General features: G+C 38.7%; 1 protein-coding gene across 1 annotated transcript; it reads left to right on the forward strand.

Moving 5' to 3' along the window:
• Positions 1–1,211: 1,211 nt before the first annotated feature.
• On the forward strand, positions 1,212–27,373 carry scamp1 (secretory carrier membrane protein 1). The gene is made up of 9 exons (XM_060890626.1): positions 1,212–1,407; positions 14,114–14,191; positions 14,382–14,489; positions 20,137–20,248; positions 20,604–20,732; positions 22,544–22,703; positions 23,320–23,421; positions 23,530–23,647; positions 23,838–27,373. The coding sequence occupies exons 1-9, from the start codon at positions 1,351–1,353 to the stop codon at positions 23,985–23,987; spliced, it is 1,014 nt and encodes a 337-aa protein (XP_060746609.1). The 5' UTR covers positions 1,212–1,350; the 3' UTR covers positions 23,988–27,373.
• The last annotated feature ends 310 nt before the right edge of the window (positions 27,374–27,683 follow it).

Genomic DNA, 27,683 nt, shown 5'->3' on the forward strand with positions numbered 1-27,683 from the left:
GAGGCATTTTTGTATATAAATAAGGTTTATTATACCAAATTTATTTTTATTTTTTTGCAAAATATATGTTAATATGTTGGAAACAAGTTAGACTAAAAAGGTGAAAAAAAAATGGCTATCATATATACTTCATTTTTTATAAGCAGTCAAAACAGACAAGGTCAAGTTGACTCAGCACTCCTAATTTGTATAGGAGGACAATAGGATGATTAAGTGTTGTGAAAAGGAATGGCAACATTACAAAGTAGTAAATGCTTTACTGTTCCAACTTTTTTTGAAATGTGTTACAAGAACCAAAATAGGAATTTTGTTTTTTGAAAGAAAAAAAAACAATAAAAATCATGAGGAACACATTAAATAATGTGCTGTTGTATTGTCTGCAATGAAATACAAGTCAAAGTAAATTTAGAAATCACTACTTTCTTTTTTTATTTGTGTTTTCCATACTGTCCCAACTTTTTCTGATTTGGGGTTGAACTACTGCTAGTAATAATAACAATTATACTGATATTATTATTATTATTAGTAGTAGTAGTAGTAGAAGTATTTATAATAATAATAATAATAATAATAATAATAATAATAATAATAATAATAATAATAGTAATAATTTATTATTATAAAAACAAAGATGTAGATTTCATGGAGATTTCATAAAATATTTCAGTGCACAAAAAGTATGAATACAAATTATATCATTCATTATTAAATATTAATGCATTTTAATAAAATCTGTAAATTACTTATGTACAGGAAAGGAGCCTTCTTTGATATCAGAAGGACAGAACACTGCAGAAACCCTGGTATTATTTAATTAGTAAACATATCCTAATTTCTATTTTCACATATCAAAAACACAGATGCAGGCGAAGTTATCGCAACAACTATTATAATTATTACCAGTATATGTATTTATTCTAGTCCTATTTGTACTGCTACTGTTTGTACGAACTGACCATAAAATGAGCGTTTTGGCCTCTAGGTGGCAGCACTTATGTTTTCCTTGCTAACTGACAGAAAGAACATTTCAACGTTTTCCAAAAAATATACCTATAATGGAAAAAGCGAAAAAAGGAAAAGGAAAAAAACCCACTTAATTTGATTATTACATTACGCTCTAATGTCTAATATATCGAGTTAAAATAATAAAATACGCCACGAAAATCCTGAAGTAATCGAACGGCACGAACACGTCACTTCCGACACTGCCATTTTGCAGCTGCAGACCAGTGGAGAGTTTGTAGCTGCTGCCGCCGCCGCTGCTGCTGTGTGCAGGAGAGGGTTAAAAAATTAGTGTGTTTTGTTAAAGGTTTTATTGTTCTTGTAGCGTGAAGACAGTTCGTTGACAAAATGTCGGATTTCGACAGCAACCCTTTCGCGGATCCGGACTTCAGCAACCCTTTTCAGGTAAAGAGAAAAATCAGTTTCTCTTTCCCTTCGTCGGTATTAGACAGTTAGTTAAACCGCTAAGCTAACCGAAGCTAACACACCCAGCCCTGCTGAGCAAGTGTCCTGGCTGTGTGTATATATGCGCACACACACACACACACACACACACACACACATATATATATATGTATATGTAATCTAACTAAAACCTACTCTTTGTCTTACAATTCATTTAATTGACATGTATTTATTTCATGACTGTTATAAGTCTATCAGCCCCCTTTTATTACAGTTAAAGACATCATATTTCCGAGCTCTCTCCTTTTCAGTAAGCTGTTGTGAATGATTTAAACATATACGTTTTAAGTTATTAAAGCTACGTTGTCGTCGGTCGACAGACATTCTGCTTTTTTTCTGAACCGTCTTGTTTGATTCGGTCCTTTTGTGCGTTAAAATAGAATCGGTTCGTTAGCACGAGCGTGTTCTATAGGCTGAATTCCAAAATGCTTGGTGCTCCCTGCGTTAGTGCACTAAATAGACTGAAAAAAGTTACGGATTCTAGTGCACTAGGACACCAGGTAGAGTGCCGTTTGGGATTGAACCTGCTGTTTCTTAGCTTTACCGAGAAGGAGCCGGTTCAGGTGTCTACCTTAAAGATGCGCATGACAGCTAATTGTTTTGTTTTTATATTAGTACTTTGGTAATATAGACTAATTTTATTTTATTTCACAATATTTTTTAAATCATAGTTATAGGCCGTGCTCATCTGTCTTGTCCTGATGGTGCAATCACTAAGCTTTCTAGGGAGATTAGTTGCACTTCTCTTAAAAGGGCTTGACAGGCTTTTCTTACATCTGAGATTAGATGTTTTAGTCATTTTCAGATTGGTTTAAATGTTAAAGATAAAAATCCATCAAAATGATCATGCATACTGATCATGTATTTTATGATGTATGTTTACACTATACTCGCTTTGTAAGAGTCCTATCTGGTGTGTCTGATTTTTCTGCACTGTATGGATGGAAATGAGAAATAACTGCAAATCCCACCAGATCATCCTGCGTACGTTCGGTCTAGATGTGGACAAAGCAAAAACATTTAAGCTGACTGAACTGAAAAAAAAAAGACATAGCTGAGTCATTTAATGTATGGAGCACACCTGTCTGCTTAAACATGAATCATCCTGGTCTCAGTAAAGGATGTGCTACATGATTCATGTTCAGAAAAAAAAAGTTGAAGCCTCTTGTGGCTTATCCGGGCTTATGTGAATAATTTAGCTGAAGTTAGTTCATCAGCTCATCAGACCATAGCGCTACTGGCACGGTTAGAGATGTTTAGATAGAAAGAGGTGATTTTTATATTTCATTTTTTCTGGCATGAAGTGATAACATGGGATTGGCACGGGGGAAAAAAGAATTTTTTTCCGTCTCAGTACTAAAACCATCGTTTCATTATCTGTTAAGATTCAAAAGTTCTCACTTCAAGTGGTAAAAGCCATAATCTTAACAAAGCATAACCCATTTTGATTGTTGAGTCAGATCGAAGTGTTCGGATGTAGCTGAGGTTGTCATTTGGTCGTGTTTAAATTAACAAACGTCGTGACTGGAGCGTTAGGTTCATCATATTATTTTTACAAAGCTACTCTCTAGGAACAACTGGAGATTTTTAAATCATTTCTTTCACGTTATTTTGATTTTGCTCCCACTAATAATGGTACTGTTCTTGCTCAGTGTGTAAAACCACAGTGATCTCCAGTGGCTTTCTTTTCCTGCAACGTCGCTGAGTATAAACAGTGTCCGTTCTGCCTCTGTTATTCTGTGGCACATAATCCCGGCATTAATAACAGTTGTTGTATTTCCCTCAGTGGAGCATTTTAAAATGCTCTATTGAGTGACTCATACTGCCAACAACAGTTTTTGGTAAAGACCTGCTTCAAAATAGGGACAAGATGAAATCATATGATGAATCCATGGATAACCAAGCGACAGTTTTGCAGCTTCGAGTTCGACTGCTTAAAATTCTTAATTATGTTGGTAGGAGAACTTGATATTTGTTCATCACAGTATACTGTCATAGCTGTCTTTGAGGCATTTGGTACTTAAGGCATGCTAAGATGAGGAATGGAGAAGGTTTGTGTGTTGTGCACTCAATGGACAGCAGGAGATGTAAAGCGTGCAAGTTTGCATGAGTTTAAGATGAAAGACCAGAAGAAAGAGCTCTAATGTCTATGGCTAATTTGTTTAAACAGTGCACTCTTGTTGATGACTTTAAGCTATAATTGTGTTTGTAATAGTCATGTTTTATTATTAAACTGTTATCAGCTCTGTCTAAAAGAAAAGAGTTAACACTAGATAGCTAACAGACGTCCATTAACGTTAACACTGTAAACTCACACAGACAGGACATTTCACCGTGAATTCCTCAGCTGTTTCCTTGTTCAGTCAGTTATATCAGGTTTTATTCTAAAGTGCTCTCAGTGGATCTAATCAGATCAGACTGGTCAGGAAGAATTCATTTTTATACATTTCTTTTTATTAAAATTATGTTCATATTAATTCACTCATCTCTAATATTTTGTCGTTTCTATAGCAAAAACCCGCACAGAGACCTGAAAGCTCGACTCATACGTGCATTATAAAGCACACAAACATGGGGAAACAAATTGTCTGATCATGATGATAATTTTCTGTCAGGAAATATTTATTTATGCTGTTTTTGAAGTTGTCTCCATGTTTTCTGACTTCAAGAAATCCACCTTTTTTTTTATCTTATTAGCATAAGAGGGATTCAACACTTTTGCAGATGTTGTTATATCAGTGAAGTGTTGAGCTGCTTCTCTTTAAAAAGGAAATAAATAATAAATTTCATCTCTGATTTCATTGAATGGAAGTTACTGTTTTGGTGGAAATCATTGAGCAGTTTTTCCCCCCCCCCCCCCCCCCCCCCCCCCCCCCAAAAAAAAAAAAAAAAAAAATTCTTTGTTATGGAATCCAGAAGCACTGACCTCTGTGTGCGCCGTGTGTGCTTCATGTTTACCTGTGGTCCTTCCCAGGGTTCTTTGGGAACATACACACAGTCCATGTTACTGCAGAATCACCCGGTCACTCCGATTTTCTTTTTATGGCTTTTTAGATTTTGCATGGAACTGTTTTCCTTTTTTTCCACCCCACTTCATCATCCCTTTCTCAGTAATAAAGCAGCACATCTATTTATCATCCCTTTAATCACGGCCTGCCCTCTCACCCTCCACAATCAAGACACCCACGCAATGCAAACTATGAAAAGCTTTGCAATCCTCACCATCACACACGCCTTCATTACCATGGCAGTGAGTGTGTGAGGGAGAGAGAGTGAGCGTGTGTGAGGGAGAGAGAGTGAGCGTGTGTGAGGGAGAGTGAGTGAGCGTGTGTGAGGGAGAGTGAGTGAGCGTGTGTGAGGGAGAGTGAGTGAGCGTGTGTGAGGGAGAGTGAGTGAGCGTGTGTGAGGGAGAGTGAGTGAGCGTGTGTGAGGGAGAGTGAGTGAGCGTGTGTGTGGGAGAGTGAGTGAGCGTGTGTGAGGGAGAGTGAGTGAGCGTGTGTGAGGGAGAGTGAGTGAGCGTGTGTGAGGGAGAGAGAGTGAGCGTGTGTGAGGGAGAGAGAGTGAGCGTGTGTGAGGGAGAGAGAGTGAGCGTGTGTGAGGGAGAGAGAGTGAGCGAGTGTTATGGGTTTTGCTGCTGTTGTCTTGGTACCAGATACCACAGCACACCTTCAGAGCTCTTGTGGAGTCCATGCCTTGTGGGTCAGAGCTCTTGTGGAGTCCATGCCTTGTGGGTCAGAGCTCTTGTGGAGTCCATGCCTTGTGGGTCAGAGCTCTTGTGGAGTCCATGCCTTGTGGGTCAGAGCTCTTGTGGAGTCCATGCCTTGTGGGTCAGAGCTCTTGTGGAGTCCATGCCTTGTGGGTCAGAGCTCTTGTGGCAGCACAAGGGAGACCTACACAGCACAAGGCAGGTGGATTTTATGTTGTGGCTGATGGGTTTAAGCCATTTGTCCGCAGTATAACACCGGATCGGTCACATACCAGGTTTTACCCGTTAACTGATCCACTGGGTGACGTACTTTATACTGTTCACCTGGCACCGAACTGGCACGTGGATTTCTGACACAGCTCTTCTTCCAGCCTGGTGCAGTGGTGTTGCTAATGCAGTGCTTAATATGGCAAGTCAGTGAGGATATTTGTGTCAGATCAGCACCAGGAGGAACATCAGAACAATCAAGAAAATAGACGATTAGGACGGACACACCCTTAATCATTTATTGTAGAGAAATGATCGAAGAGTCACATGATCAATGTAATGTAGTGAGTGTTTTTACCTCTAAGTAATTCTATACTCTGTCCAGGTCTCTGATCAGAGCATGGATTTACTCAATAATAAATGCTCTAGTCAGAATTACAATATTATAACCTTTTTGTGTCACTGAAGTGAAAAGGCTTCTGTCCCCTTCCTGCATTGTAATTTGTACTTCATGAATTTATTAGCGAATATTTATCCAGCACCTGTCATTCACGGTTTCCAGCAGCATTCGAACCCCACCAAAAAAGTAAACAACCACAGTGCAACCTGTGATAACATGTCGCTGAGGGTTACATACAAATAACAAACAGAGAGCATTTATTGCAATGAGATGTGGTGAGAATAACCAAGCAAAGCACTTGGCCACACACTAGGAACATCTCCCACAATCGAAGAAGCACGTTGAGTGACAGCTGCTGACTCTGCATGAAAATATGAAGGAGAGCAGGACCGGAATGCCGAATGAGCCGTAGTCATGCCAGAGCACCTTTATGCTACGTTGGAGGACAGCGTGTACTCGTAAGTGAGCGGTGCCTGCAGAATAGTGTAAAGTGTCTAAGCTACAAATCCATGCCAGGGTTCGAGTCGTGATGTAGTCTGAAAGATGACTGAAGACATTCTCAGCTATTAAACAGGAACATTTTGTTGATGAAAGTGTGAAAGCTGTGAAAATGTTGCCATATATTTTAAGCTATTTGCAGCTGTAAGGTTTTCATCAACCTTACAGCTGCAAAAAAATCAATACAAATGTAATTTATTAATTTCATTTTTTAATTTTAAATTTTTTATCGAACCTCTTTGCCATTCAGGAAGCATGTTAGTTCGGATAAATCTCCCATCCTCAATATTCAATGCAATCAGAAATATTTTTGGGAAAAATGTTCCTATAAATTCCTTGCATAAATATACACACTTTTTGCTTTTAGTCTAAAATATAAAAATGCATGTGACTTTGCATCAGTCATGTGATTGGATGATTGGCTCACAATGGGAATGCAACCAGACTGACCAGCACACCAATCTCACTGCAAAGCATCTCGAATGTTGTTTCAGTCAATCTGAAGTACTCAAGCCAAATCGTTATTTTAATGATTGGTAGAATTACCTACCAGGACTCTGTCTCATTATTCCGAATCCCAAATATCAGGCATCCATCTCAGTTCGCAAGATAAAGTCAGGTCTGTAATCGTTCTCATCTGCATTTCAACTTTTGTTTGTTTTGATACTTTGCACCAGTTTCCCTGGACGTGACAGTCTTGTTCTCTTGAACACGTGGGATGGAAAGGAGGGTGCTTTATTCAGTTGCCATCTGTGGAATGGCTGTTTAATTGGTGTTCACGAGTTACGGAAGATTTCAGAATCAGAAATGCATGTACACCAGTATGTGGTGATAAAACCATGCAAAATCAAGTGCAGAGCAAACTTTGTGTTCAGAACGTGTTGAGTGACGTTTACTAGGATCTGTATATACTGAGAGAAGCAGAAACGTTGTTGCGTTGTTGTCAAGGACAAATGTCATGGGCTACACAAGAAATCCATTATTATTATTATTATTATTATTGTGGCACTACAGCATCATAAATTCAGTATCTGCACAGGAATTGACAGACCTGTTGTCTTCATTTATGCAATTAATTTGCTAATTAACTAACTAGCTTGCCATATGCTGTTACCTCAGCTATTACCTTTTGGTCTAGCTGATTAAGTTTGAAGGAAACTGGACAGAACATTGGTGCCTTCATTGGTCCAGTGTGTCTGAAGGTGCATTCAGGTGACAGTGGCTGTGTTTCTGAGCACTGGAAGGAGTTTTTGGTGCAGACCGCTGAGCAAATACAATACCGGTATATTCAGTCAATAAAGCTGGCACATGAGGAGGGAGATAAATGGATAGAAACAGGATGTGAAGTAAGTTTGTAGTGTTTGACACACACACACACCAGGGCCTGTATTCATAAAGATTCTTAAAATGATCTCCGTGAGCTTAAGATAATTTAATCATCTAATTAAGCTTAATTATTTTAAGATAATCTAATTTAGTTGAAAATTTTCTAGATAGGAATATTATTCTTAGAGTGATTCAGAACCAATCTCAGAGCAATTCTGAGCAAGCAAAATACAAACACGTATGTAAATTATCTTAGAGAGGAGGCGGGGCCAAACCCATTGCAAGGTATGACATTGGTTGTCCAACAATAGACGCACTTTTAATATGGCCTATTATAAGCCTTCAATTTGTCTCTATGTTAAGATATTTGAGAATATATGGTGCATGGATTACGTTCGTGACCGGTCATATTAGAGACGTGCTAACATCTGTATGTTGTAAATGTAAACATCTTTGACACAGCGCAGAAATGTCACCGAGACAAATTATATCATTTCTGATGCTATGGCATTTCTAGATATGCAAACATCTCTGTAACAGAGCCAGGATGCCACAGCGTTCAATAATCCATACACAATCTTATCCATAGCATCTTATCAACTCACAATCATTATTAAATATTCACCTTTCAGCTGTTTTCTCCTCTGCTAAATAAACACTTGAGCCTCTTAAAAAACCTCCCCACTACTCACACTTTTTGTCCTTAGGAGCTCTTTTAAGGGTTAAGATGCTTTATGAATAACAGTTATCTTTACTAGGATCCCCTCTTTAATTTTAAATGAAAACGCCCACATTTCTAAGAATGTTCTTAGAGGAATTACATCACTAGGAGCAACCCTTTGCACTAAGAATCTTTGAATATGGGCCCTGACTTCTCAGAGATAAGTCCAGAATAACAAGCCTTAAAAGGATGAGTGTGTAAAGGAAGCTGAAGCAAGGCAGAGGCGGATAGGAAAAGAGATGAGTAGAGAGGTAGAGCATAATAAAAAAAGTGCAGCCAGTATGCTGGGAATGTGCCTTCTGCCTAATTTGAATCTGTTAATGAACGCAAAGAAAGCATCTTTAGAGATTTGCAATATCCAGCAATAAGATTTCAGCTTAATGGTTCAGCTTGTACTCGTGCGGTAGCAGCTCATGCTCTCACTTGTTCAATCATCCATTCATATTCAGGAACTGATTCATCCTGGTCAGGGTTGCAGAGCTTCTACCAGGAGCTTGAAGCAGCAGTCTAACATAGTAGTGGTCACGTAAGATCCATTAACACAGACAGACGCATTAGCCAGTTAAATCTCTAGCTAGAAGGGAGCAAATGTGGTAACACATGGCTAACTTGTGGCTAATAAGGGGGGAAAAAGTGGAAACAATACAGAAAACATAGCGGTGTTTGTCATATATATGCTTGCCGGTGTGGTGGATATTTTAAATGTCATGTGTGTTTATGTGCTTTCGTAGTAAATTCTGTGTCAGACTAGGGAGAGAGAACAGGAGGCCCTTGTTCCTGCCATAAACATTCCACCTGCTAAAAGGATAGGAACTTTAGGGGAGTGTGTGAATGTGCTTGATAAGATCTTACCTTCAGGTGACTCAAGGGGGTAAGATCTTCAGTGACCTGGGAGGTCACATAAACTCAAATGCGCACACACAAATACCAACACACACACATACCAGGCCACACTAGCACACACCTAGGGTACAAATGGGAGGGCTGAATGAATAGAATTTTCCTCTTCACTGTGTAGACTTGGCACTCTACACTGTATGGAAGACGCCTTTCGCTGCAGCAAAATAAAACTCTTTACTTCTTTGCTTTTACCACCACCTCTGAGTCTGTGTTTTTTATATGTAGATCAAAATTGCCACCACACCCGTCACATTCACATCAGGACTCAAAGAGATTTCAAACCCTGGAAGTCTATTACGTCTTTAATCTGCATTTTAATGAACAGCATTCCATCGTGAGCTTAATATGTGACCACCTGCTCCAGGCCCATGTGCTTTGAGTTAAGAAGAAGCAAAAGTTAAGTCAAATCATGCACCAGCATGTTGGATTTGCTTATTCCAGACACAGTGGTTTGTGGAACACCTGACCATTACACTCATATGTGGATCTTCTCCAAACTGTTGCCACAAAGTCAGAAGCACACAATTGTATAGAATGTCTTTGTATGTTGTAATGTTACAATTTCACTTCACTGGAACTGAAGACCCAAACATGTTTCAGCATGACTGTGCTCCTGTGCACAAAGCGAGCTCCTTGAAGATACGGTTTGCTCAGTCTGGACTTTAAGAACATGAGTGTCCTGTACAGAGCCCTGACCTCAACCCAATTAAACCTCTATGTGCTGTCACCAAACCTCCTCATCTAGCACCAGAGTCAGATCTCACTAATGCTCCAACACCTACTGGAAAGCCTTCATGGAAGTGTGGAGATATTTATAACTACATAAGGAGACAAATTTTGCATTGGGATGCGCAACAAGAACATGGGTGTGATGAGGTGTCTACAAATATTTGGCTGTATAGTGCAAGTCTGTAAATGCCTTTAAATTCTCTGGGAAAGAAAAACTCTAATGTAAGTCATTAGTTTAGCAGTATCAACATTACAATAACTAAATGCCTGTGACGCATCATCCCTCCTTCAAGGATCCCTTTGAAGAGCTGCTCAGATCCTGATCATACTCCTGTGGATCCTAATTAGTTACCACCGGTGTCGAGTTTCCCTCGTTAGAAACAGGACAAATTGTACACCGAAGGCAAAACACACACCTGTGTAGAAGCAAGTGAGGTATTTGAGACCTAAATTGCATTAGGGCAGTTAGGCCTTACTGATCTGTCTTCTTATACAGACATTCAGTATTTGTTTGAGTTTGAGAAAGCAGTCAGCTTGGTGTGGGTGTGTGTATGGGTTTGTGTGTGTTTGTGTCGGTGTGTGCACACAGTTGGTTCATGAAACATTCATTGCTATACCGTCTGAAATATTCATAGCGCCGGCCTCTTGATAGCTAGCCAGAGATGCCCCAGGTACTCCGACCTCCTTCAACAGCGTGTGTACAGTTCGTCAGGTATAGGACAAGAGTATTAATTAAAAAACTTTTCTTGCTAGCTATTAAACGGAAAAGAAATGTCCCTTCTTGTTTGGTCACACAGATTCTTGCTTTCGCTTATTTATAGCCAGCGAAAATTATTGGAATCATCGTTTCCCTGCCAGATGGAAATTATAGGCTGCGACTCCATCAAATATCCCCCTACTGCTCGAGAGACGAGAGGGAGAGAAGCCCTCAAATAGCATATGCCAAGTCTTTTTTTCTTTCTTTCCCATTCTATCTTTTGCGACTTTATTTCGGTCCTATTTTCGGTCACTGTTTTCCAGCCAGTAGTTGCAGGATAATCTGATTTAGCTCTAGCTTTGCAGACGCCACTCCAGATTAACATGAAGCAGGAGAAAGAAGGAGCTTTTGCTGCAGATTTATAGGACATGATTCTGTAACCTGTACTTTTATCAGCTAACTATAAAAAGTCTATTAACACACACACGCACACACAAAGCCAGCAGGAGAGATCGTCTGTCTGCTTACACATGTCAGATTTATTGTCATGGATCAACTTTAACAGTTATGTGTGTTAGTGGACTTTTAAAATAAGCACTTTTTTTTAATAATGACAGAAAGCTTTCACATTGAGACTAGGTCTATGCATCAGGACTGGGATCCCACATAACAAAAAGAAAAAGCCAAGCAAGCATAAGGTTTTCAGAAATGGAAGTATGAATCTTGCAGTCAGGGTTGCCAGATTTAAACAAAAATCCAACCCAGACTACAATTAAAAAGAAAATATCACACAAAAGTCTTAAATCTAGCCCAAAGTTGAAAAGGGGCGTATGGTTTATTCCTGTTACTTCAGTCTCTGTATGGGAAAAGACATTAACAGTGTAGTGCACAAATACCCGATTTATTCATACTACCTCTCCATTGTTATATATATGATTAGGGTTGGGTATCAAAAGAGATTTTCCGATTCCGGTTCCAGTTCTGCCTTACGATTCCCGGTTCTGATTCCGATTCCATAATAAAAGAAATGTGAAAAATAATGCACAATACTTAAACAATTCCATGTGTGTTTATTAATCACTCTTTAAATATTATTTAAATTTTTATTTACAGAGCATTTCAATTCATATCAATTCAAATTTAAATAAATCCAACATCAAATTTAACATCCAGAATTACAACTTAGCAACACAGTTAGCATTTTTTCTGAAGAAAAATTAACATGTCTGCTTTCTCTGGGAGAAGACGAGACCTTTCTTGGCTTATTGTATCTCCAGCTGTGGAGAAAACCCTTTCAGAGGGGGTAGATTTGCTTCATTGTTGTAGCTTTGGAAATGAATCCACACTTTTTTTTTTTAGACATGTTTAACACAAAGCGTACCTCAGCAAAGCAGCGCGAGTGACTGATTTCTGTGGTAAGCTGCATTAATTTGGTTGCGTGACTGTAAACAGTGTAAACATTTAAAGTGACCGCTCCCAGCGCTTTGCCCGTCATCGCATCTGAACCGCGTTTGGAACCGAAACTTGAAAATTCCACACAGTTGCGGTTCCTGTTTAAAAACAGATAAGGTACGGCGTTGGATTCCGCCCGACAGTGACGATATGATATATTTCAGTGCTTTTTCCAAGTTTCTTTTCAGTTACAGGACTGCATTTAGTCTGTCTGTATTATACATTTGAACCTAAACAAGTTAGGTTCTTTGTTCTCCATGTTATTGAAGACACATTTAACAAACAATTTGGCTTGCTGTTGGTCTCATGACTCATCTCAGGATAGTAATATTTGCTCACGTTGGCAACCGAAATAAGTTTCTCTACAGCGTTTGTATAATCGTCTTTTCTCACCGGTCTGTCACAATCCACACTCCTCTATTATGTCAGGAGTCCCTCAGGTTACTGCCAACAACATTCACAGGTCTTTAACTCTATAAATGTTCAAACCATCCAAGATCTTCGAGTCTGCTTGTCGATTTAAATCACAAACCTGTGCTATTACATGTATTGTTGGCAGTGGCTTCATTGTCCAGAGACGTGAGAAAATTGAGAAATGTTTTGGAAAACTTTTTGGAAATATGGAATAGCTTGGTGCAGCGACTACCAATGGGAGTGAAGACAGTAGAGTGCTATGTGATCTGTGGTAAAGAGCACACTAAGTATAATGTTGGTTGTACTACCCACTGATAAACTTTGTTACCATGGCAACCGTTAGTAGTAACGCCTCCTGACTACTTCATAGTACAGCAGCTGATGACTTGCAGCTATATATTCATTGTGTGTGTGTGTGTGAACATGGCTACCGCTACAAACCTAAAAGTATGGTCTGAATAATACGTGTTACCCGAGACACATGATGCTTAACACGCTTGGAGGAGAGCACTTATTTTGATAAATCATATTTGTGCATGGTGATTTCCACTAGCTGTACTCACAGTTAAACTTGGCTGAGAGAATATATTACGATCCTGGAAGCATGTGTTGCTTGCTTGCTAGCCGTACTGAAATCATACCATTTGGGTATTCATTACACCCTACATCCACAGTAAGACAGTGAGAAAAAGAAAAAAAATGTCTCATTTGCCAATATTGCGGTGCCGAGAGAGCCATGTCAGAGTGTCATACTGTGCCTTGGGACTAAAAAAAGTCCCAGTCGTGTGGTTCTTACGTGGGCAGGAGCAAGCGATCAGATATCCAGCTCGCCAGACTACAGGACAGTATAAAATATCAAACTGACATTCAATAGATATTTCTGTTCATTATTTCTCAAGTACCTCCACTGATGACACCACATTGAAGACTTTTCTTTCTCCAGTCTTGCATTTAATTAAATATCTATTCACTAACTAGTAGCAAAGGAGCTACAGACAGGTGACGAATTGAAGGAAAGAAGGAAAGAAAATAGTGGCTCTGTTATGTTGTGAGTGTTAACTCACATGGTTTGGGTCTTTGCGTTTTCTTTCACTGCAGTTCAATACAAATGTTTTGACTCATCACCATTATCCAACTACAAATCATTTCTGTCCTGATGGGAGTGGTTTCATCCAACATGGTTCCGCCCCTATATGTAGGACACAAGAGCTTACTGAATATATAATCTAAAGATGTAAGCAGATTTCATCACAGTTTAACACCTTTCACAGTTTAACACATTTTGGTGTGACCTCTTAGCGCTTTGCACCATTGTCATCAAGTACATCAAACACACCAGATGTGTATTTTGTGATGATCTATACGGATTGACTGTGGTGTGTGTGGTACTGGATGTGTTCACTATGCCGTTTTTAATGTAACGAAGTCATAAATGCAGGAGACGGAAAATTTCTGTTGCTCTCACCAAGACAAACCGATTACTGCGACTCAACGAGTCGAATGATGTTTCTGTTTTAAGCAGAACTGCAGAGGTTGTCCTATGTCTGTTTAATCCCGGATTAAACTTCTTTGTTCTGTGTGGTGTTTTTTTTTTAGGATCCCTCAGTCACACAAGTAACGCGGAACGCGCCACCCGGCCTGGAGGAGTACAACCCGTTTACAGATACAAAACCAGTAAGTCTCTTTATATCACATTATGGAGCTCATATTAGTTTATATCCATGTTTGAGCTGTATATGTCATCTTTTTAAAGGTGGTGTTTGCAGAATTTCCCACCTCATAACAGATATTTCATGACACAACTTTGATTTGCATCATCAAATAGTCTACTGTACGGTATTAATGCTTCATTCTGTTGTGTTAGGCTCCACCTGGCTCAGGGCCCAAAGTCCCACCCACTGCTAACACACAGCCCGCCATCATGAAGCCCACCGAGGAACCTCCAGCTTATTCACAGCCGCAACAAACGCAGGTACACACATTGATTCTCAAGGGACAGTTCTGTTTGCCTACGATGACTGGAAAAGAGCATTACTGCCAAACCCAAAGCAACAGCTTCACACTAGGGCTTTTCACACTTGGACTAGTTAAGCCTGGGTCACTGTTTATCTCCAGGCAAACAGAATCCTGGGTTATCTTGATTCGTGTTTCACACACTGTTATTCTTTACCAGGTGACCTGATTATTCATAATCTGATGGTTTATGCTGTACTTTCCTAACCTCTGAGTTAATGAGCTTATTGATAGGATAAATACACCATGCGTCTGTTTTAAATAACGGCTTGTCTTTGGGGGGGGAGGACAGTTTTGCCCTTCTGCACCTGAGCAGATATTGATATTTCATTGCTTTGTAATCTTTTTTTTTTCTTCTTTTTTTTCTTTAAGGTCATGTAGTTGATCAGCTGTTCCCTGTTATCCAGGGATGGTCAGGGATGGTTTATATGGTCAGGTCTTTACTTCTGTGCTGTTCATTGTTTTGTCGTGTTGCTCCATCCTGGTTTTCACATGATGAGATACATGCTGTTCAATTTCTTCTTGGGTGTCTGTCACTAAGCACTATGTTGTTTCACGCTGCACTACTTGCACATGCTGCTGGCTTGTGCATCCCTTGGGACACAGCTGTGGATACTGTCAAAATTATAACCAGAGTTGCCAGTCTCAAAAAAGTTACAATCCAACCACATCTTAAAAACTGCACACAAAAACAAGCTTTAAACATTCTAGCACGGATGTTTTGTTTTTGTTTTTTTGTGGGTCATAGCTGACTAATGTCACTCCACAATCCTTCTTTTCCTCTGCCAATCTTTACAAAATATCTTAGAACAGATATTGTGTTGTACATCATATATTCAGTGTCTGACAAATGATTTAGGTTTCATTTCAGGAACTTTTGAACGGTGTGGACTTTTTCCACCCACAACCTTTTGTTTTTCCAAAAGTAGCCCAGCAGTAAAAACTGCCACTTTTCATGTGGGTGTGTGTATTTGGCCTATTCATTTGCATGTCATATATCTGTTTCCTAACTGACTATCACTACTGACAAATCTTTCCTATATGACAGGGCATGTCTTATTTACCAAGGCAGTAACTTGCACATGACTGCAGCATTAGGAAGAGCACTACCATATTAATGGCACCTTTAGGAAGCCAAGCACCCAAGGTTTGTGGGCATCCTGTTGTTCTTCCTGTTGTTATATTTCTAAAGAAACCAGTAGAACTGTTTAGGTAAAAAGTTGTGAAATTTGGCACACTGATTAGAAAGGGTCTACGGAACATGCTTACAAAATTTGAGTCTATTACTGGGTCAGATTTGGTCAGATTTCGGAATTTGAATACTCCTAACGGTTTGCCAACAAATCAAGAAGTAAGGCAGAATCTCAGAAACCACCTTGCACTCTGACACCAATCTTGGTACGTGTCTTCTGGATCATGTCCTCCGTGTATGCAACAAATATTTACAAAAACCAGCCTGAAATGCTTCTATCCAAGTGCCATTTTTGCTACCTAATCTTACTTTACCTACTGTCCAATCCTGGCTGCCCATTTGTTCATCTAGACAGTCAGTCCTACAGTCAGACAATATAGTTCAACTATAGATCTACTAGCACTGCTTGACTAATCCCACCATCTCTCAGGGTAAGAGGTAGGTATACAGCAAGAATCTTTTCTGTTCTGGCACAGAGATGGTGGAATAAGCTTCCCCTAGGTGTCCTGACAACTGACTCACTGGCTTCAAACAACTCGGGAAGACCTACACCTTTCGAAATCTTAAACTAGGGCTTATTTTTCCCTGTTTGTTTTATGTGTATATTTTAAAAAAAAAAAAAAACAGAGCGTTTTGGGTTGATGGTATCCTAAGTCTGAAATTTAGTGAACCAACGTTAATGTATTTAGTGATTTCAGAGACTTCAAAGCAAATGCCGATAATGACCCTTCCAAATGCCATAAATGTAAATGTAGAGTTTCACTGCTGTTTGTGCTGTGGTCAGAACATTATTAAAACATTATTATAACAATATTCTTTGGTGGAACTACAAAACACTTTTGAATCCAAGTTCTGTCTTCCTGATTGTTTTTCATGTCTGTGAATGCGCAATTCACTAAGTCCTGGTGCCTGACCCCCAGAAATGCTGCTCAAAGTTTATTACATATCAGTGAGTCTGTAGCCATATTGATATATTTTAGGAAACATTTCACAGTGAAAATCATACACAGTCACAGATTGGCGCAGCAAAACAAAACATCCACTGAGTTGATACGAGCGATCAGAGGGGAACAGCCAGGATGGTTCAGACTGGTCAGGAAGGATACAACATCTCAGAATGAACAAATTTAGCTTTTTTGAGCAGACAGGTTTCAACAGCACAAGACCACCTCATGTTCCTGTTCTGTCAGCCAAGAGCAAAAATCTGAGGCTGCACAGTAAAATGAACAAAGTGGACAAGAGTGATTCTGTCATGAAGGAATGTATGTTGTGAACAAAACATCACTCCTAAGCACTTCATTAGGAACCTTATTGGGAATAAATTGAGTTATGTCCATGCAATTCTCATGTGAAAGCCACGGCCTATTTGAGTGTCATTGCTGACCATGTGCTTCCCTTCATAGCTGCAATTTTCCAAAAATCAAAAGCTGTCTCAACCTGGTTGCATGAACATGGCAATGAGTTCAGTGTTTTTCCCAGTCGCTGGCTCTGAATTTAGTACATCACCTTTGCTAAAACAGGAGATTCAAAGCGTGACTGTGCAATTGTGATACTGTCATGTCTACATGGACCGGAATGTGTCTGAGATCTTGTGGAATCGCTACTCGGTATTTGTATAGTGCTCCTAATAAATTGTGTGTGTGGAGGGTTATGTATGGCTATGTATGCTTCATTGGGATTCTGCTTGTCATAAGGGTTTGATTTTCCTTGAACTAATAACAAAAAATACATTTCAAATATATATATATATATATATGTGTATGTGTGTATGTATGTGTGTATGTATGTATGTATGTATGTATGTATGTATGTATGTATGTATGTATGTATGTATGTATGAAGTATACATATATGTATACTTCATATAGTATACTATATATAAATAAAGTATACATATATGTATACTTCATACATATATATGTATATATATGTATATACTACATACATATATGTATATACTACATACATATATATGTGTATATATATGGTACAAACATTAGACAGATACAAAGACACACACATTCAGGCTTGTCTCCTGAGACAGCACACTCCGTGCTCATAACTAATGAGAGTGAGTGTCGAGGCCACTGTAACAGCAGAGTGAGCGAGAAATGGAGGAATGGCCTTCATAAAGCCTGCTACAGTCTTGTAGCTGGTTTTTAAACACCAAAAACACTGTTTACTCTTTTCTCTTATAAAATATTCAGAAACCAATAGAATAACCACCACATTGAACGTGCACTGGGACCTGCTGTGCCACATGGTGATAATATATCTTAATTTTACTAGTTGGCTATAAAGAGAACAGTTATGTGCTTTAAATGTTCAGTAGGAAAGAAGAAAAACCTCAAACAGTGGTGTTCTTTTAGTATAATTAGCGTATTACATGTTTGCACGCAATGTTTACACTCACATACTAGGACTTTTCACACTGCACTTAACTGCTGGGTTATCGTCTCATAGGTGGGATTAGCACTGCTTTTTTACACAGGGTTAATAAGCTGGGATGGTACTACTGCACAATGATAACCTCGCATTACAGTGCCAGTCATGTCCAGTTTGAAACCATGCCGTGTTAGAATGTTACAGCTAGATTCTTAGCAACAAGAGACATGCTGTTATTAAAACTGACCTTGAGTTGTATTTGTCCAGTCATTGGAGTTGACACGGCGAATATGTAAATAAAGAGGTTAAGCCAGGGTTTAGGAATGTACAGTGTGAAATGTTCGATTATGAAGACCCAGGATTAATTGTTAGTAAAGTATGAGCAGTGTGAAGCATGAAATAAGATAACCCGGGATTCTGTTTCCACAAGGTTTACAATAGCCTGGGCTCACTAGTTCAAGTGTGAAAAGCCCTTCACTTACTTTCACTCATGTCTGGGATTGTGTAATCAGCTGTCTTGTAGTCTTCTTACTGGAGAAAACAATCAGGTTACAACCTCTAATCCTAAAACACGTGGCAAGAAATGTGTACAAAATTATGAGAAGTTTCTTCACCCCATATAGTTTTCAGCACTGAAACAAATTGCGTACAAATGTCACTGGACTTAAGTAGATTAAGTACAAGTACTGAATTATTATTTACATCAACAATGTATGGATGTTTTCCCCCCACAGCAGAGTGATCCAGCCAATCACCCCAACCAGCACATGGTAGACCCCTCAGCCATTAGGGACATACGGTGGAATGTTTAATTCAGCATAGCTGTGAGGTTGATTTGAGCAGTGCCTGAAAAGTGGGATGACCAAGGGGAGTTATTTGATTTATTAATTTATTCAAGTTTCTTATAGTAATGATAAGCTACAAAAAAAAAAAAAAAAATCTAAAAATTTTAAACATTTTGTAATGTAATGTGTACATTTTGAATCATGCATGTCTTCCTTTATACCAGTTGAGGAGGTGGGGGGGGATTGTGCCAACTAGAATTTGGCTATAGGGAAATAACAGAAAAAAATACACATGGTCACAGGAGGAGTAACATGACCAGCTATAGCTCTATGTAAGGACCACTTGATCAGTCATAAGGAGGTCAGGGGCAGTTTTGTTCCCTAAAGTGACCTTCCAATACTTTTCACATTGTTTGTAGGATCGTTCAGTACTAGAAGGTTTGGCAAAAGACAAGTTTTTTCAACCGGCCACCGGATGAGTTCTGTTGTCAAGACTGGTATCATTTAGCAACACTGCAAACATTAAAAATACAACGAAAAGCATCTGATTGGACAGAATGTGTTCAATCAATTTCTGAAAAACAGCTCTGATAGAAGTGTCACAGTTTAGTTAAATGAACAGCTGATAAGGAAACAACTTCTTGTAGGTGCTATAACTAAATGATAAGAGGAGCATGTTTTGCAGACATAATGAACTTATAAAAATGCAGCAGATTTATTTACCACGATCAGTTTCAGCTTCTAACTTCTATTACATATCATCTACATCATTAAACTGTCTGCTTTCCACACAAGAGAAATGCTGTGTGTTTTTACTGTGAAAACTTGACTATTTTCCTGGTGACTAAATCCTCCCACAATGTTTCCTTGGGTATTTACTCACTTATTTTCCTACAAATTTTGTATGCAGCATATTGGGTTATCAGGTTCCATCAGTTGTGTAAATAGACAGCTACATAAAACCTGTTGCAAAAATGCCATGTTTTATTGTTCCTGTTTACACTGCGTGTGTGTGTGTGTGTGTGTATAACGAAAGAGAGTGTTGCTGGATTGAATCCAGGGGAGATTAACAAGTGCTTATTAATTTCTTCCAACACATTGTGAAACATTATACATTAGCATAATATAGCATGTAACAGTATGGCGTTTGTGTCTGTGGACCAGATTCCCTTCATTTTCTGTCACCTTTTCAAACTGACTTGTAATGGGGCGCATAATTGTGTGTGTGTGTGTGTGTGTCGCAGGATCAGGCACGGGCCCAGGCTGAGTTGCTGAGGAGGCAGGAAGAGTTGGAGAGGAAAGCAGCAGAGCTCGACCGCAGAGAGAGAGAGATGCAGTCACTCAATGCCTCTGGAGGTGTGGATTATATCAGCCACTTACTAAATGAAGCACTTTTACTTTTGTGCTGTATCATATGTGAAGTCTTCAGTTACTTCAAAATATCTTGGCAAATTCAAGATTCTTCGCCCTCCTTCCTCTTCTTCTTCTTTTTTCTTCTTCCTTCCTTCTTACTTCTTTTTCATACAAAATTAGCTTATGTGTACTAAATCTCTATAATTACTAGCTAAAATTTTCTAGTAATTGTCACTCATTTAAATTGCATTGCCAGTTGCTGCATCTCTTTTTTTCTGCCTGCTTGGTGACCATTATAGAGAACATTTATGCCAATAAAATAAAAAACGATATCTAAGTTTAAAGTTTGCTTTTTCAGGGAGGAAAAACAACTGGCCACCGCTGCCTGAGAAGTTTCCTGTGGGTCCCTGTTTCTACCATGACATATCAGTGGACATCCCAGTGGAGTTTCAGAAGACAGTTAAGATCATGTACTACCTGTGGATGTGTGAGTGTCTCCTGTCCAATTATAAGCCACTTTCAGATGCTCTTTCTCCCTGTCAACCAGACTGCCATGGTGGTCTGGGAAAATCTTAAGGCATCAAAGTCGACAATACATCTCCATAGTCAGGGTTCAACAGACAGATGGAGTGAGGGAGTGGACACCTACTGCTGTTTACAGTACAGGTGATCTGAGGTATTTGGGAATGATAAATAAATTTTAGGCTTGCGACTGTTGCTGTGCACGCAGGTTTGGGCAGTATAAGACATGATGAGCCAGGAGATCACGAGAACATGAGAGAATTTTAATTTCAGTTGAAACCTACTTGACAAGGTTACAGGGACTGATTAATTCAGATCAAACTTTCCTCATATAAGAAATATCCCAATATATATCGCCTTGCTTACAGTATCGCAACATCTGTATCGTGATACGTATCGTATCGCTAGATTCTTGCCGATACACAGCCCTACTTATTACAGATGAATAGCATGGTTATTTGAGTTACTGTATCCTTTCTGTTGCATAAATAAATAAGCCTGGTCATTCTCCTCTGGCATATCATCATTACCCAGATACATAATCTAACCTCTCCTGGGTGCCCTGGCTAGCAGTTTTCTTCAAGAGATCAAAACAACCCAGAAAGTTCCAGTGGAGCTCGGCGTGAGCATGTCACACAGGTGTGTTATTTGAGTTTGTTCATTGTGTTAGGATGGGTGTGACATTTGTGATAAGGCACTCTTGTGTACATTTGTTAAAGCAGCGCACAATCGTCTAGATTGTCTTTGTATGCTGTAACATTTTCAATAAAATTTCCCTTTCCACTGGAACTCGGAGGCCCAGGCGTGTTTTAGCATGACGATGCCCCTGTGCACAAAACGAGCTACAAAAACAAGATATGTTCATTCAGCTAGTGGCTGAATGAACATAATTTCCCACAGCAAAAACTAGACCAAATAACAAAAAAAATGGATATTCAGCAAGCCCATAACTGTAAAAATGTGTCCACAAACTTATAGTTGTATCTTAAATCTCCCTTAGTCTTATTTACATGTCAAACTAGGATTCTGTGCTGAGTGTTTGTGCCAGGTACACTTCAGCTTGCATAATGACTCCATATCAGCAGAGCAGGGTGTTTAGCTAGCTTCAATAAAAAACAGTTTATGAACATGAGCAATACAATCAAGAGCTTTTAAATAGGAACAAAATGAAATTGGATTTTAAAAGATTTCTTACTCACCATTGTTCAACAGGAACACACACATTTAACACTGGATTCTTGGCTTCTTTCTCCAGTAATGAATAATTGAATCACCCTTTTCTCCTCTCCATTTTGCATTAGGCTGCAGACAGAAGGATTAATATTAATTCTGACATGGATACAGACGAATGAGTTTTTATCTGGGGCTAATGTCATTGCTGTGTTCAGCTAAACAGCTTTTGTCATTTATTTTAGTTTGACACAACAGGCATAATTGAATTCAGCTATTCGTCTCAAAAGCTACCAGATATAAAGTTAAGTCTCCTATTGCACATGTCCGAGGCGACAGTGGCGAGATCACCCTGAGGAAGGAACCAGACTCCAAATGTAACCTGACCTCATTTGGATGACACTGGATATAAATCATTACTCTCCTATAACTTGACATTTCAAAGTCAAACTGTAGAGAATAGATTTGGTGAATACAGCAGTAGATATTGGGCATCTAGAAGAATTTTTTTTTTGGACGGAAGTACTTCCCTGTCTGGTTGCACCGTTTCTCTGCTATTCTATACACTGACTTTGTTGAAGATCTGTTGTTTTCTTTTCCCTCCAGTCCACACAGCAACACTATTCCTGAACATCTTCGGCTGCTTGGCGTGGTTTTGCGTCGATTCGTTGCGTGGTGTAGACTTTGGCCTGGCCATGCTGTGGTTCATGCTCTTCACTCCCTGCTCATTCGTCTGCTGGTACAGACCTCTGTATGGAGCGTTCAGGTAACATTCAGCCTAACATTCCCTAAACCTTTAATACTCCATCTTAAACAGTGCTTAAACAATGCAGTCTCTTTTAAAGACTTTATGTGGACCTTTTAAAAAAGTATGTGTGTGTTCATATGATGAGTTATGAGTTTTAAGTGAAGAGATGAGTATTATGATTACACAATCTGGAAGTGACTCGCATATAACTGCTATAACATAAGTGATGAGATGAGTAAACGTATCTATGAATAAAAAAAATAAAAAAAATACTTGCTATTCATTGAATTAAATATTATTTAATTCAATTATATTAATTATAATTAATTGAATTATAAATATTCAATGAATTAAATATTGCTAGCACTGGTGAATGACTGTAGCATAACTGAAATGATAGGAAAATAAACAATTTTGAGGTTGGGCAGCATCACACTTAGCCATAGCCAGATTATTTCCCTAGAACAGCATCTCCCATCATGTTTTATGACATATGTATGTTGTATGAAACATCAGCCCATATGCAAATCTGAATAGGTACAAAATGACATTAATGCATGTGTTTGATCAGTAAAACACAGACACATTTAACAATATGTATTTATTTTCTCTCTCTCTCTCTCTCTGCTCACAGGAGTGACAGCTCTTTCCGCTTCTTTGTATTTTTCTTCGTCTATATTTGTCAGTTTGGTGTCCATGTGATGCAGGCTATTGGCATCACAGGCTGGGGAGTCAGGTATTGTTACATGCTTATTTCATATTAAATCCATGCTAATGGAATTGCACATGATATCTGTGTGTTTGTGGCGTTCATTGTTCTGTGTGTGTGTGTTTGTGCCTGCAGTGGGTGGATCTCTGCCTTAACCGGCCTTAATAAAAGTATTCCTGTTGGCATCATCATGATCCTGATTTCTGCTCTGTTTACCGCCTCTGCTGTCATCTCTCTCATCATGTTTAAAAAGGTAAAGTTGCTTGTCTGAGAAGGGAAAGCGAATAAAGAGAACGTGCAATAATAAGTATAGAAGCTAATTTGTGAAATGAATAGTGATGTAGTGTGTTTGTAATTTCTCTTTACAATTCTTAACCACTAGAATTGCAGCTATAGAAAATAGATTAGTACCATAATGTAATGTAATGTGTGTGTGCTTGTAGGTCCACGGGCTGTATCGGACCACTGGTGCCAGCTTTGAGAAGGCCCAACAAGAATTTGCCACCGGTGTCATGTCCAATAAAACAGTCCAAACAGCGGCCGCTAACGCCGCTTCTACAGCTGCTCGCGGAGCATTCAAAGAGCAGTTCTGATTGGCCGAGAGAGAGCAGGCCTAACTTTAAGCTCCTCCCACTTTCTCCCTTTTTCATTCTTTCTTACTGTATTCCTTTGACATGAGTCACCTGTAAGCTTGTCTCAGATGTGGAGGATCCTCAACTCCGCCCCTTTCATCGACTCTGTGCACTCCATTGGCTGACTGAGACTCCACACTTTTCACTCAGCAGATGCACTCAACTGGCTGTTGCGCACAGATGGTTATGCTGTGTGTGTGCGTGCACACATGTGTGCGCGTGTGTTTGTGTGTGTGTGTGCACTCTTATACTCCAGTCACTCCAGGTCTGATTGAGTGTGCTGACTCATGCTCCTCATTAAAACAAAAAACAGGTAATGTTATCAGCAAGGATTCTCTCCACTTGCTGTGAACATCCAAAGTGGACAGAGTTTTGAAAGGCTTTCCAAGTCATCAACACAATCTCCTATCTCACACCAACAAGCATTTCATTCCTGCCTCTCATTGGCCAGTAGGAATGTCCCTCACCGTATGCACCCAATGGGAGATTCAGGTGGCTCTTCTGTTGCTTTTTTTTAATCTCCGATTCTGCCTTACACGCTGTTCCTGCTTTACTGAAAATATGTTGAAGCTCCTTCACTTCACTTCTGAGGCTTGTTTAATGACCTACAAACACCTGAGTTGGGTTTGACATGCTTGAGAAGTTCACTAAGCCTCAGTTCAGGTCCTGATTCAGAAGTTTTACGTGCTGATGTGAAGCAAAAACCCCGATAGAAGACACTGTCTGCGAAGAAAGTCTCCCACTTCTGTTTTACTAATGGCACGCTCCTGAGATGTAGAAAAATCAAGAAAAGATGATACCATGCTAGTTTTGGAGTGCGTGTATGTGTGTGTGAGAGAGTGTACCAAGTGAATTTGTGTGAGTCTTAAGCCGATTAACTCCACAGCAAGTGATCTCACTTAGGTTTATAAATTGAAGTTGTCTTATCATTTCTGTCCAACAGGACACTTTAGATTTTAGATTATGTTTTTGTATTTATCATTAACTCTTCTGGACTCTTCGGGACATTTTTGGCCATTAGGTTGCATAGTTTTTCCATGTTTTGGCCATATCTTTTATCTGTGTTTCAGTTAGAGGAAATATTTTTTGGGACAAAACTTTATATAACATGTACTTTGGAAAGAGTATTTAGAATATTTGACCAGGTCTATAGTTTTCTGTATTCAAATGGTCTCGAAGCGTATGTGCGATTTTTATGTGTCCATTAATTTAATTAAATTAATTTTATATAAAAATATATCAGATTAATATTTTGTTTTCAAATATTTTTTGCTTAAATCTGTTAATCAACCTCAGTTCTAATCAAAACTACTAAATCTTTAAAATAAAAATTAGTGATGTCATGAATTTGCATAAAAAATGCACACAAAATGACTTATTTTTAATATAAAAAAGCAAACTGGATTTTTTTTATTATACATATTATTAGAGTATTGGATAGGTCAAAGATTAACAACATAAAGATTACTAACAACATTGTGGCTCTGAAAATAGCATTGTGGATACCCCAAGGTGGCCCATGTATGCCCAAAGATCAACGTCGTCCACCTTGGTCCGATTTTTTTATGGTGCCCATGGAGGTTGTTCATTCTGACAAAGAGATTAACTATTTCCTTGATAAATAAATAAATTAAATGTGGAAGTAGCATACTGGGTTGGTCCTGGAGTCACACCTCTAGCAGCCGGGGGGGGGAGTTGTCTCAGCATTGGTCGGAAACCATACTACTCCATTTCTCCCAATCCACACAGATTCAGGATCCTCTGAATACACCTCCGCTTCTGCGGAGGAATCTACGGAGGATGATAAAGGTGCCACAACAAACTCAGCATCTAATCCTCCTGATTCAGTCGTGTCAGGAGCAGATGGGATATTTCTGCCACTTTGCCTGTACTAATTCTTCTCTTTATGCCTCTCAGTATGGTGCTTGCTGCTCTTCTTACCATCAAATGACAAATGATTAGAAGGACAGCATGCAAGTGTTTAAATAAACACCTTTTTCTCACCATTAAAAGGCAGCAAGCACATAAATAAAACTCACTCTGTCTCACACACAGTCTGCACTTTTTAACATCGATAGAGTTTGTTTTTAGTTTAATACATGTAGACAAATTGTATTTCTGAGAACTGAGGTGTATATTATGATTCTTTCTGACATATTATGGTCTCTCTCTGTCACACACGCACACTCACATACATACAAACCTCTGATTACTCCATAGAACGGCATGTAAAAATGCCTGAAAATAAGCTTTTTTTTTATTGCACAGGCCTGTGTAATGGGTCAATGGCCCAATTATTTGGTCAACAGTAAAAATTGCAAATCTTACCTCTTCCTTACCGCTTCATGTCATGGGCTGTGCAGTGGGGGGAAACATCCCTGATATGTAAATGAGGGCAAAAAAAATCAAATCTAATGCTGCACAAAAACTAACAATCCATAAAAGCAAATGTTATTAGTAATCTTTGACATATCCAAGACTGTAGTAAAAAAAAAATCCAGTTCAATTTTTTACTTTAAAAAAAAAGTTTTTTTTAGTAGTTTTGACTAGAACTGAGGCTGATTAACAGATTTCTGCAAAACAATTAGAAAAAATATTAATCTGATATATTTTTATATGTTTAATTTAGTGGATGTTTTTGGCCATGAACATCACGAAAGGGCAGTATATTTAAAGTGTCCACAATGATTGATTAATGCAACCATGAGCTCTGAGCAACAAGTATCTGAGAAACACTCCTAATTATGAGTCTATTATGTCTTGAGACTGTGTGTGTGGTGTAGTCTCAGTCACTTCTTTGCAGTATTCACTTCAAAACTGTTTCTTTACTTAGCTTAGTTTTGAATTGTTCGCCCCTTTCCATTTCTTTTTGCTGTTGTAGGGTTTCTGATTCTATCATCTTGAGATGAGCTGCTGCAAGTTGTTCTTCCTTTTTTAAAACTTTGTTTCAACAAATGGCACCTGAATGTTTGTTCTATATTAACGCAAATCAAATTGGAAAGTCCATAGAAAGATGTAACGTGAGCCTGTGCGTGCGTGTGTTGCGTTGAATTGTGGCTTTTAAGTTGTGATTTTTGAACTCAATGACATTATTAGTTGAAACACTGAGGAGGTGGTGATGCGAAGTTCGTTCGAGCAAACCGAAGGGATATTTGTATATTTTGTAAAAAAAAAAAAAAAAAAGAATAATAATAATAATTGACGAGTGGTTGCCTGTTGTCCTGAATAATTTCATTGTACTGTACAAATGCACTCTTGTCTCCCTCTGCAGTCGCATGTTGAGTAGTTTGAGTTTTGTATATTTATTGTATTAACACAGAAATAAAATAAGAAAATGGACTATTTAACCTGCTTCTGCTGGTTGTTTTTTCCCCATTACTCCTCCCTTAATGTTCATGCTTTGGGGTTCTTACATATGGATATGAGGTGCTAGAAATGTGTCAGAACATACAGGCAAAAAGTATGGAATCACCCCTCTCAGAAGATTTTCATTCAAATGTTTAATTGTGTAGAAAAAAAAACAAGCACATATATGCCACAATACAATTTTCACTCAACAATCCAAACTTCTGGCTGTATAAAACACTGCAAAAAACAAAGAAAGATAACTATAGTCAATTACAACTGTTTTTACAGATCAAGCAGAGGAAAAAAATA

The sequence above is a fragment of the Tachysurus vachellii genome, chromosome 17, assembly GCF_030014155.1.
Source record: "Tachysurus vachellii isolate PV-2020 chromosome 17, HZAU_Pvac_v1, whole genome shotgun sequence".
NCBI classification, from domain to species: domain Eukaryota; kingdom Metazoa; phylum Chordata; class Actinopteri; order Siluriformes; family Bagridae; genus Tachysurus; species Tachysurus vachellii.

Excerpts from the sequence above, each read along its gene's own strand:
- scamp1 (XM_060890626.1), top strand. The coding sequence starts at position 1,351 with ATGTCGGATTTCGACAGCAACCCTTTCGCGGATCCGGACTTCAGCAAC. Across the intron at positions 14,490-20,136 it reads CACAGCCGCAACAAACGCAG|GATCAGGCACGGGCCCAGGC; the intron begins GTACACACATTG and ends TGTGTGTCGCAG. Across the intron at positions 20,733-22,543 it reads CATGTACTACCTGTGGATGT|TCCACACAGCAACACTATTC; the intron begins GTGAGTGTCTCC and ends TTTTCCCTCCAG.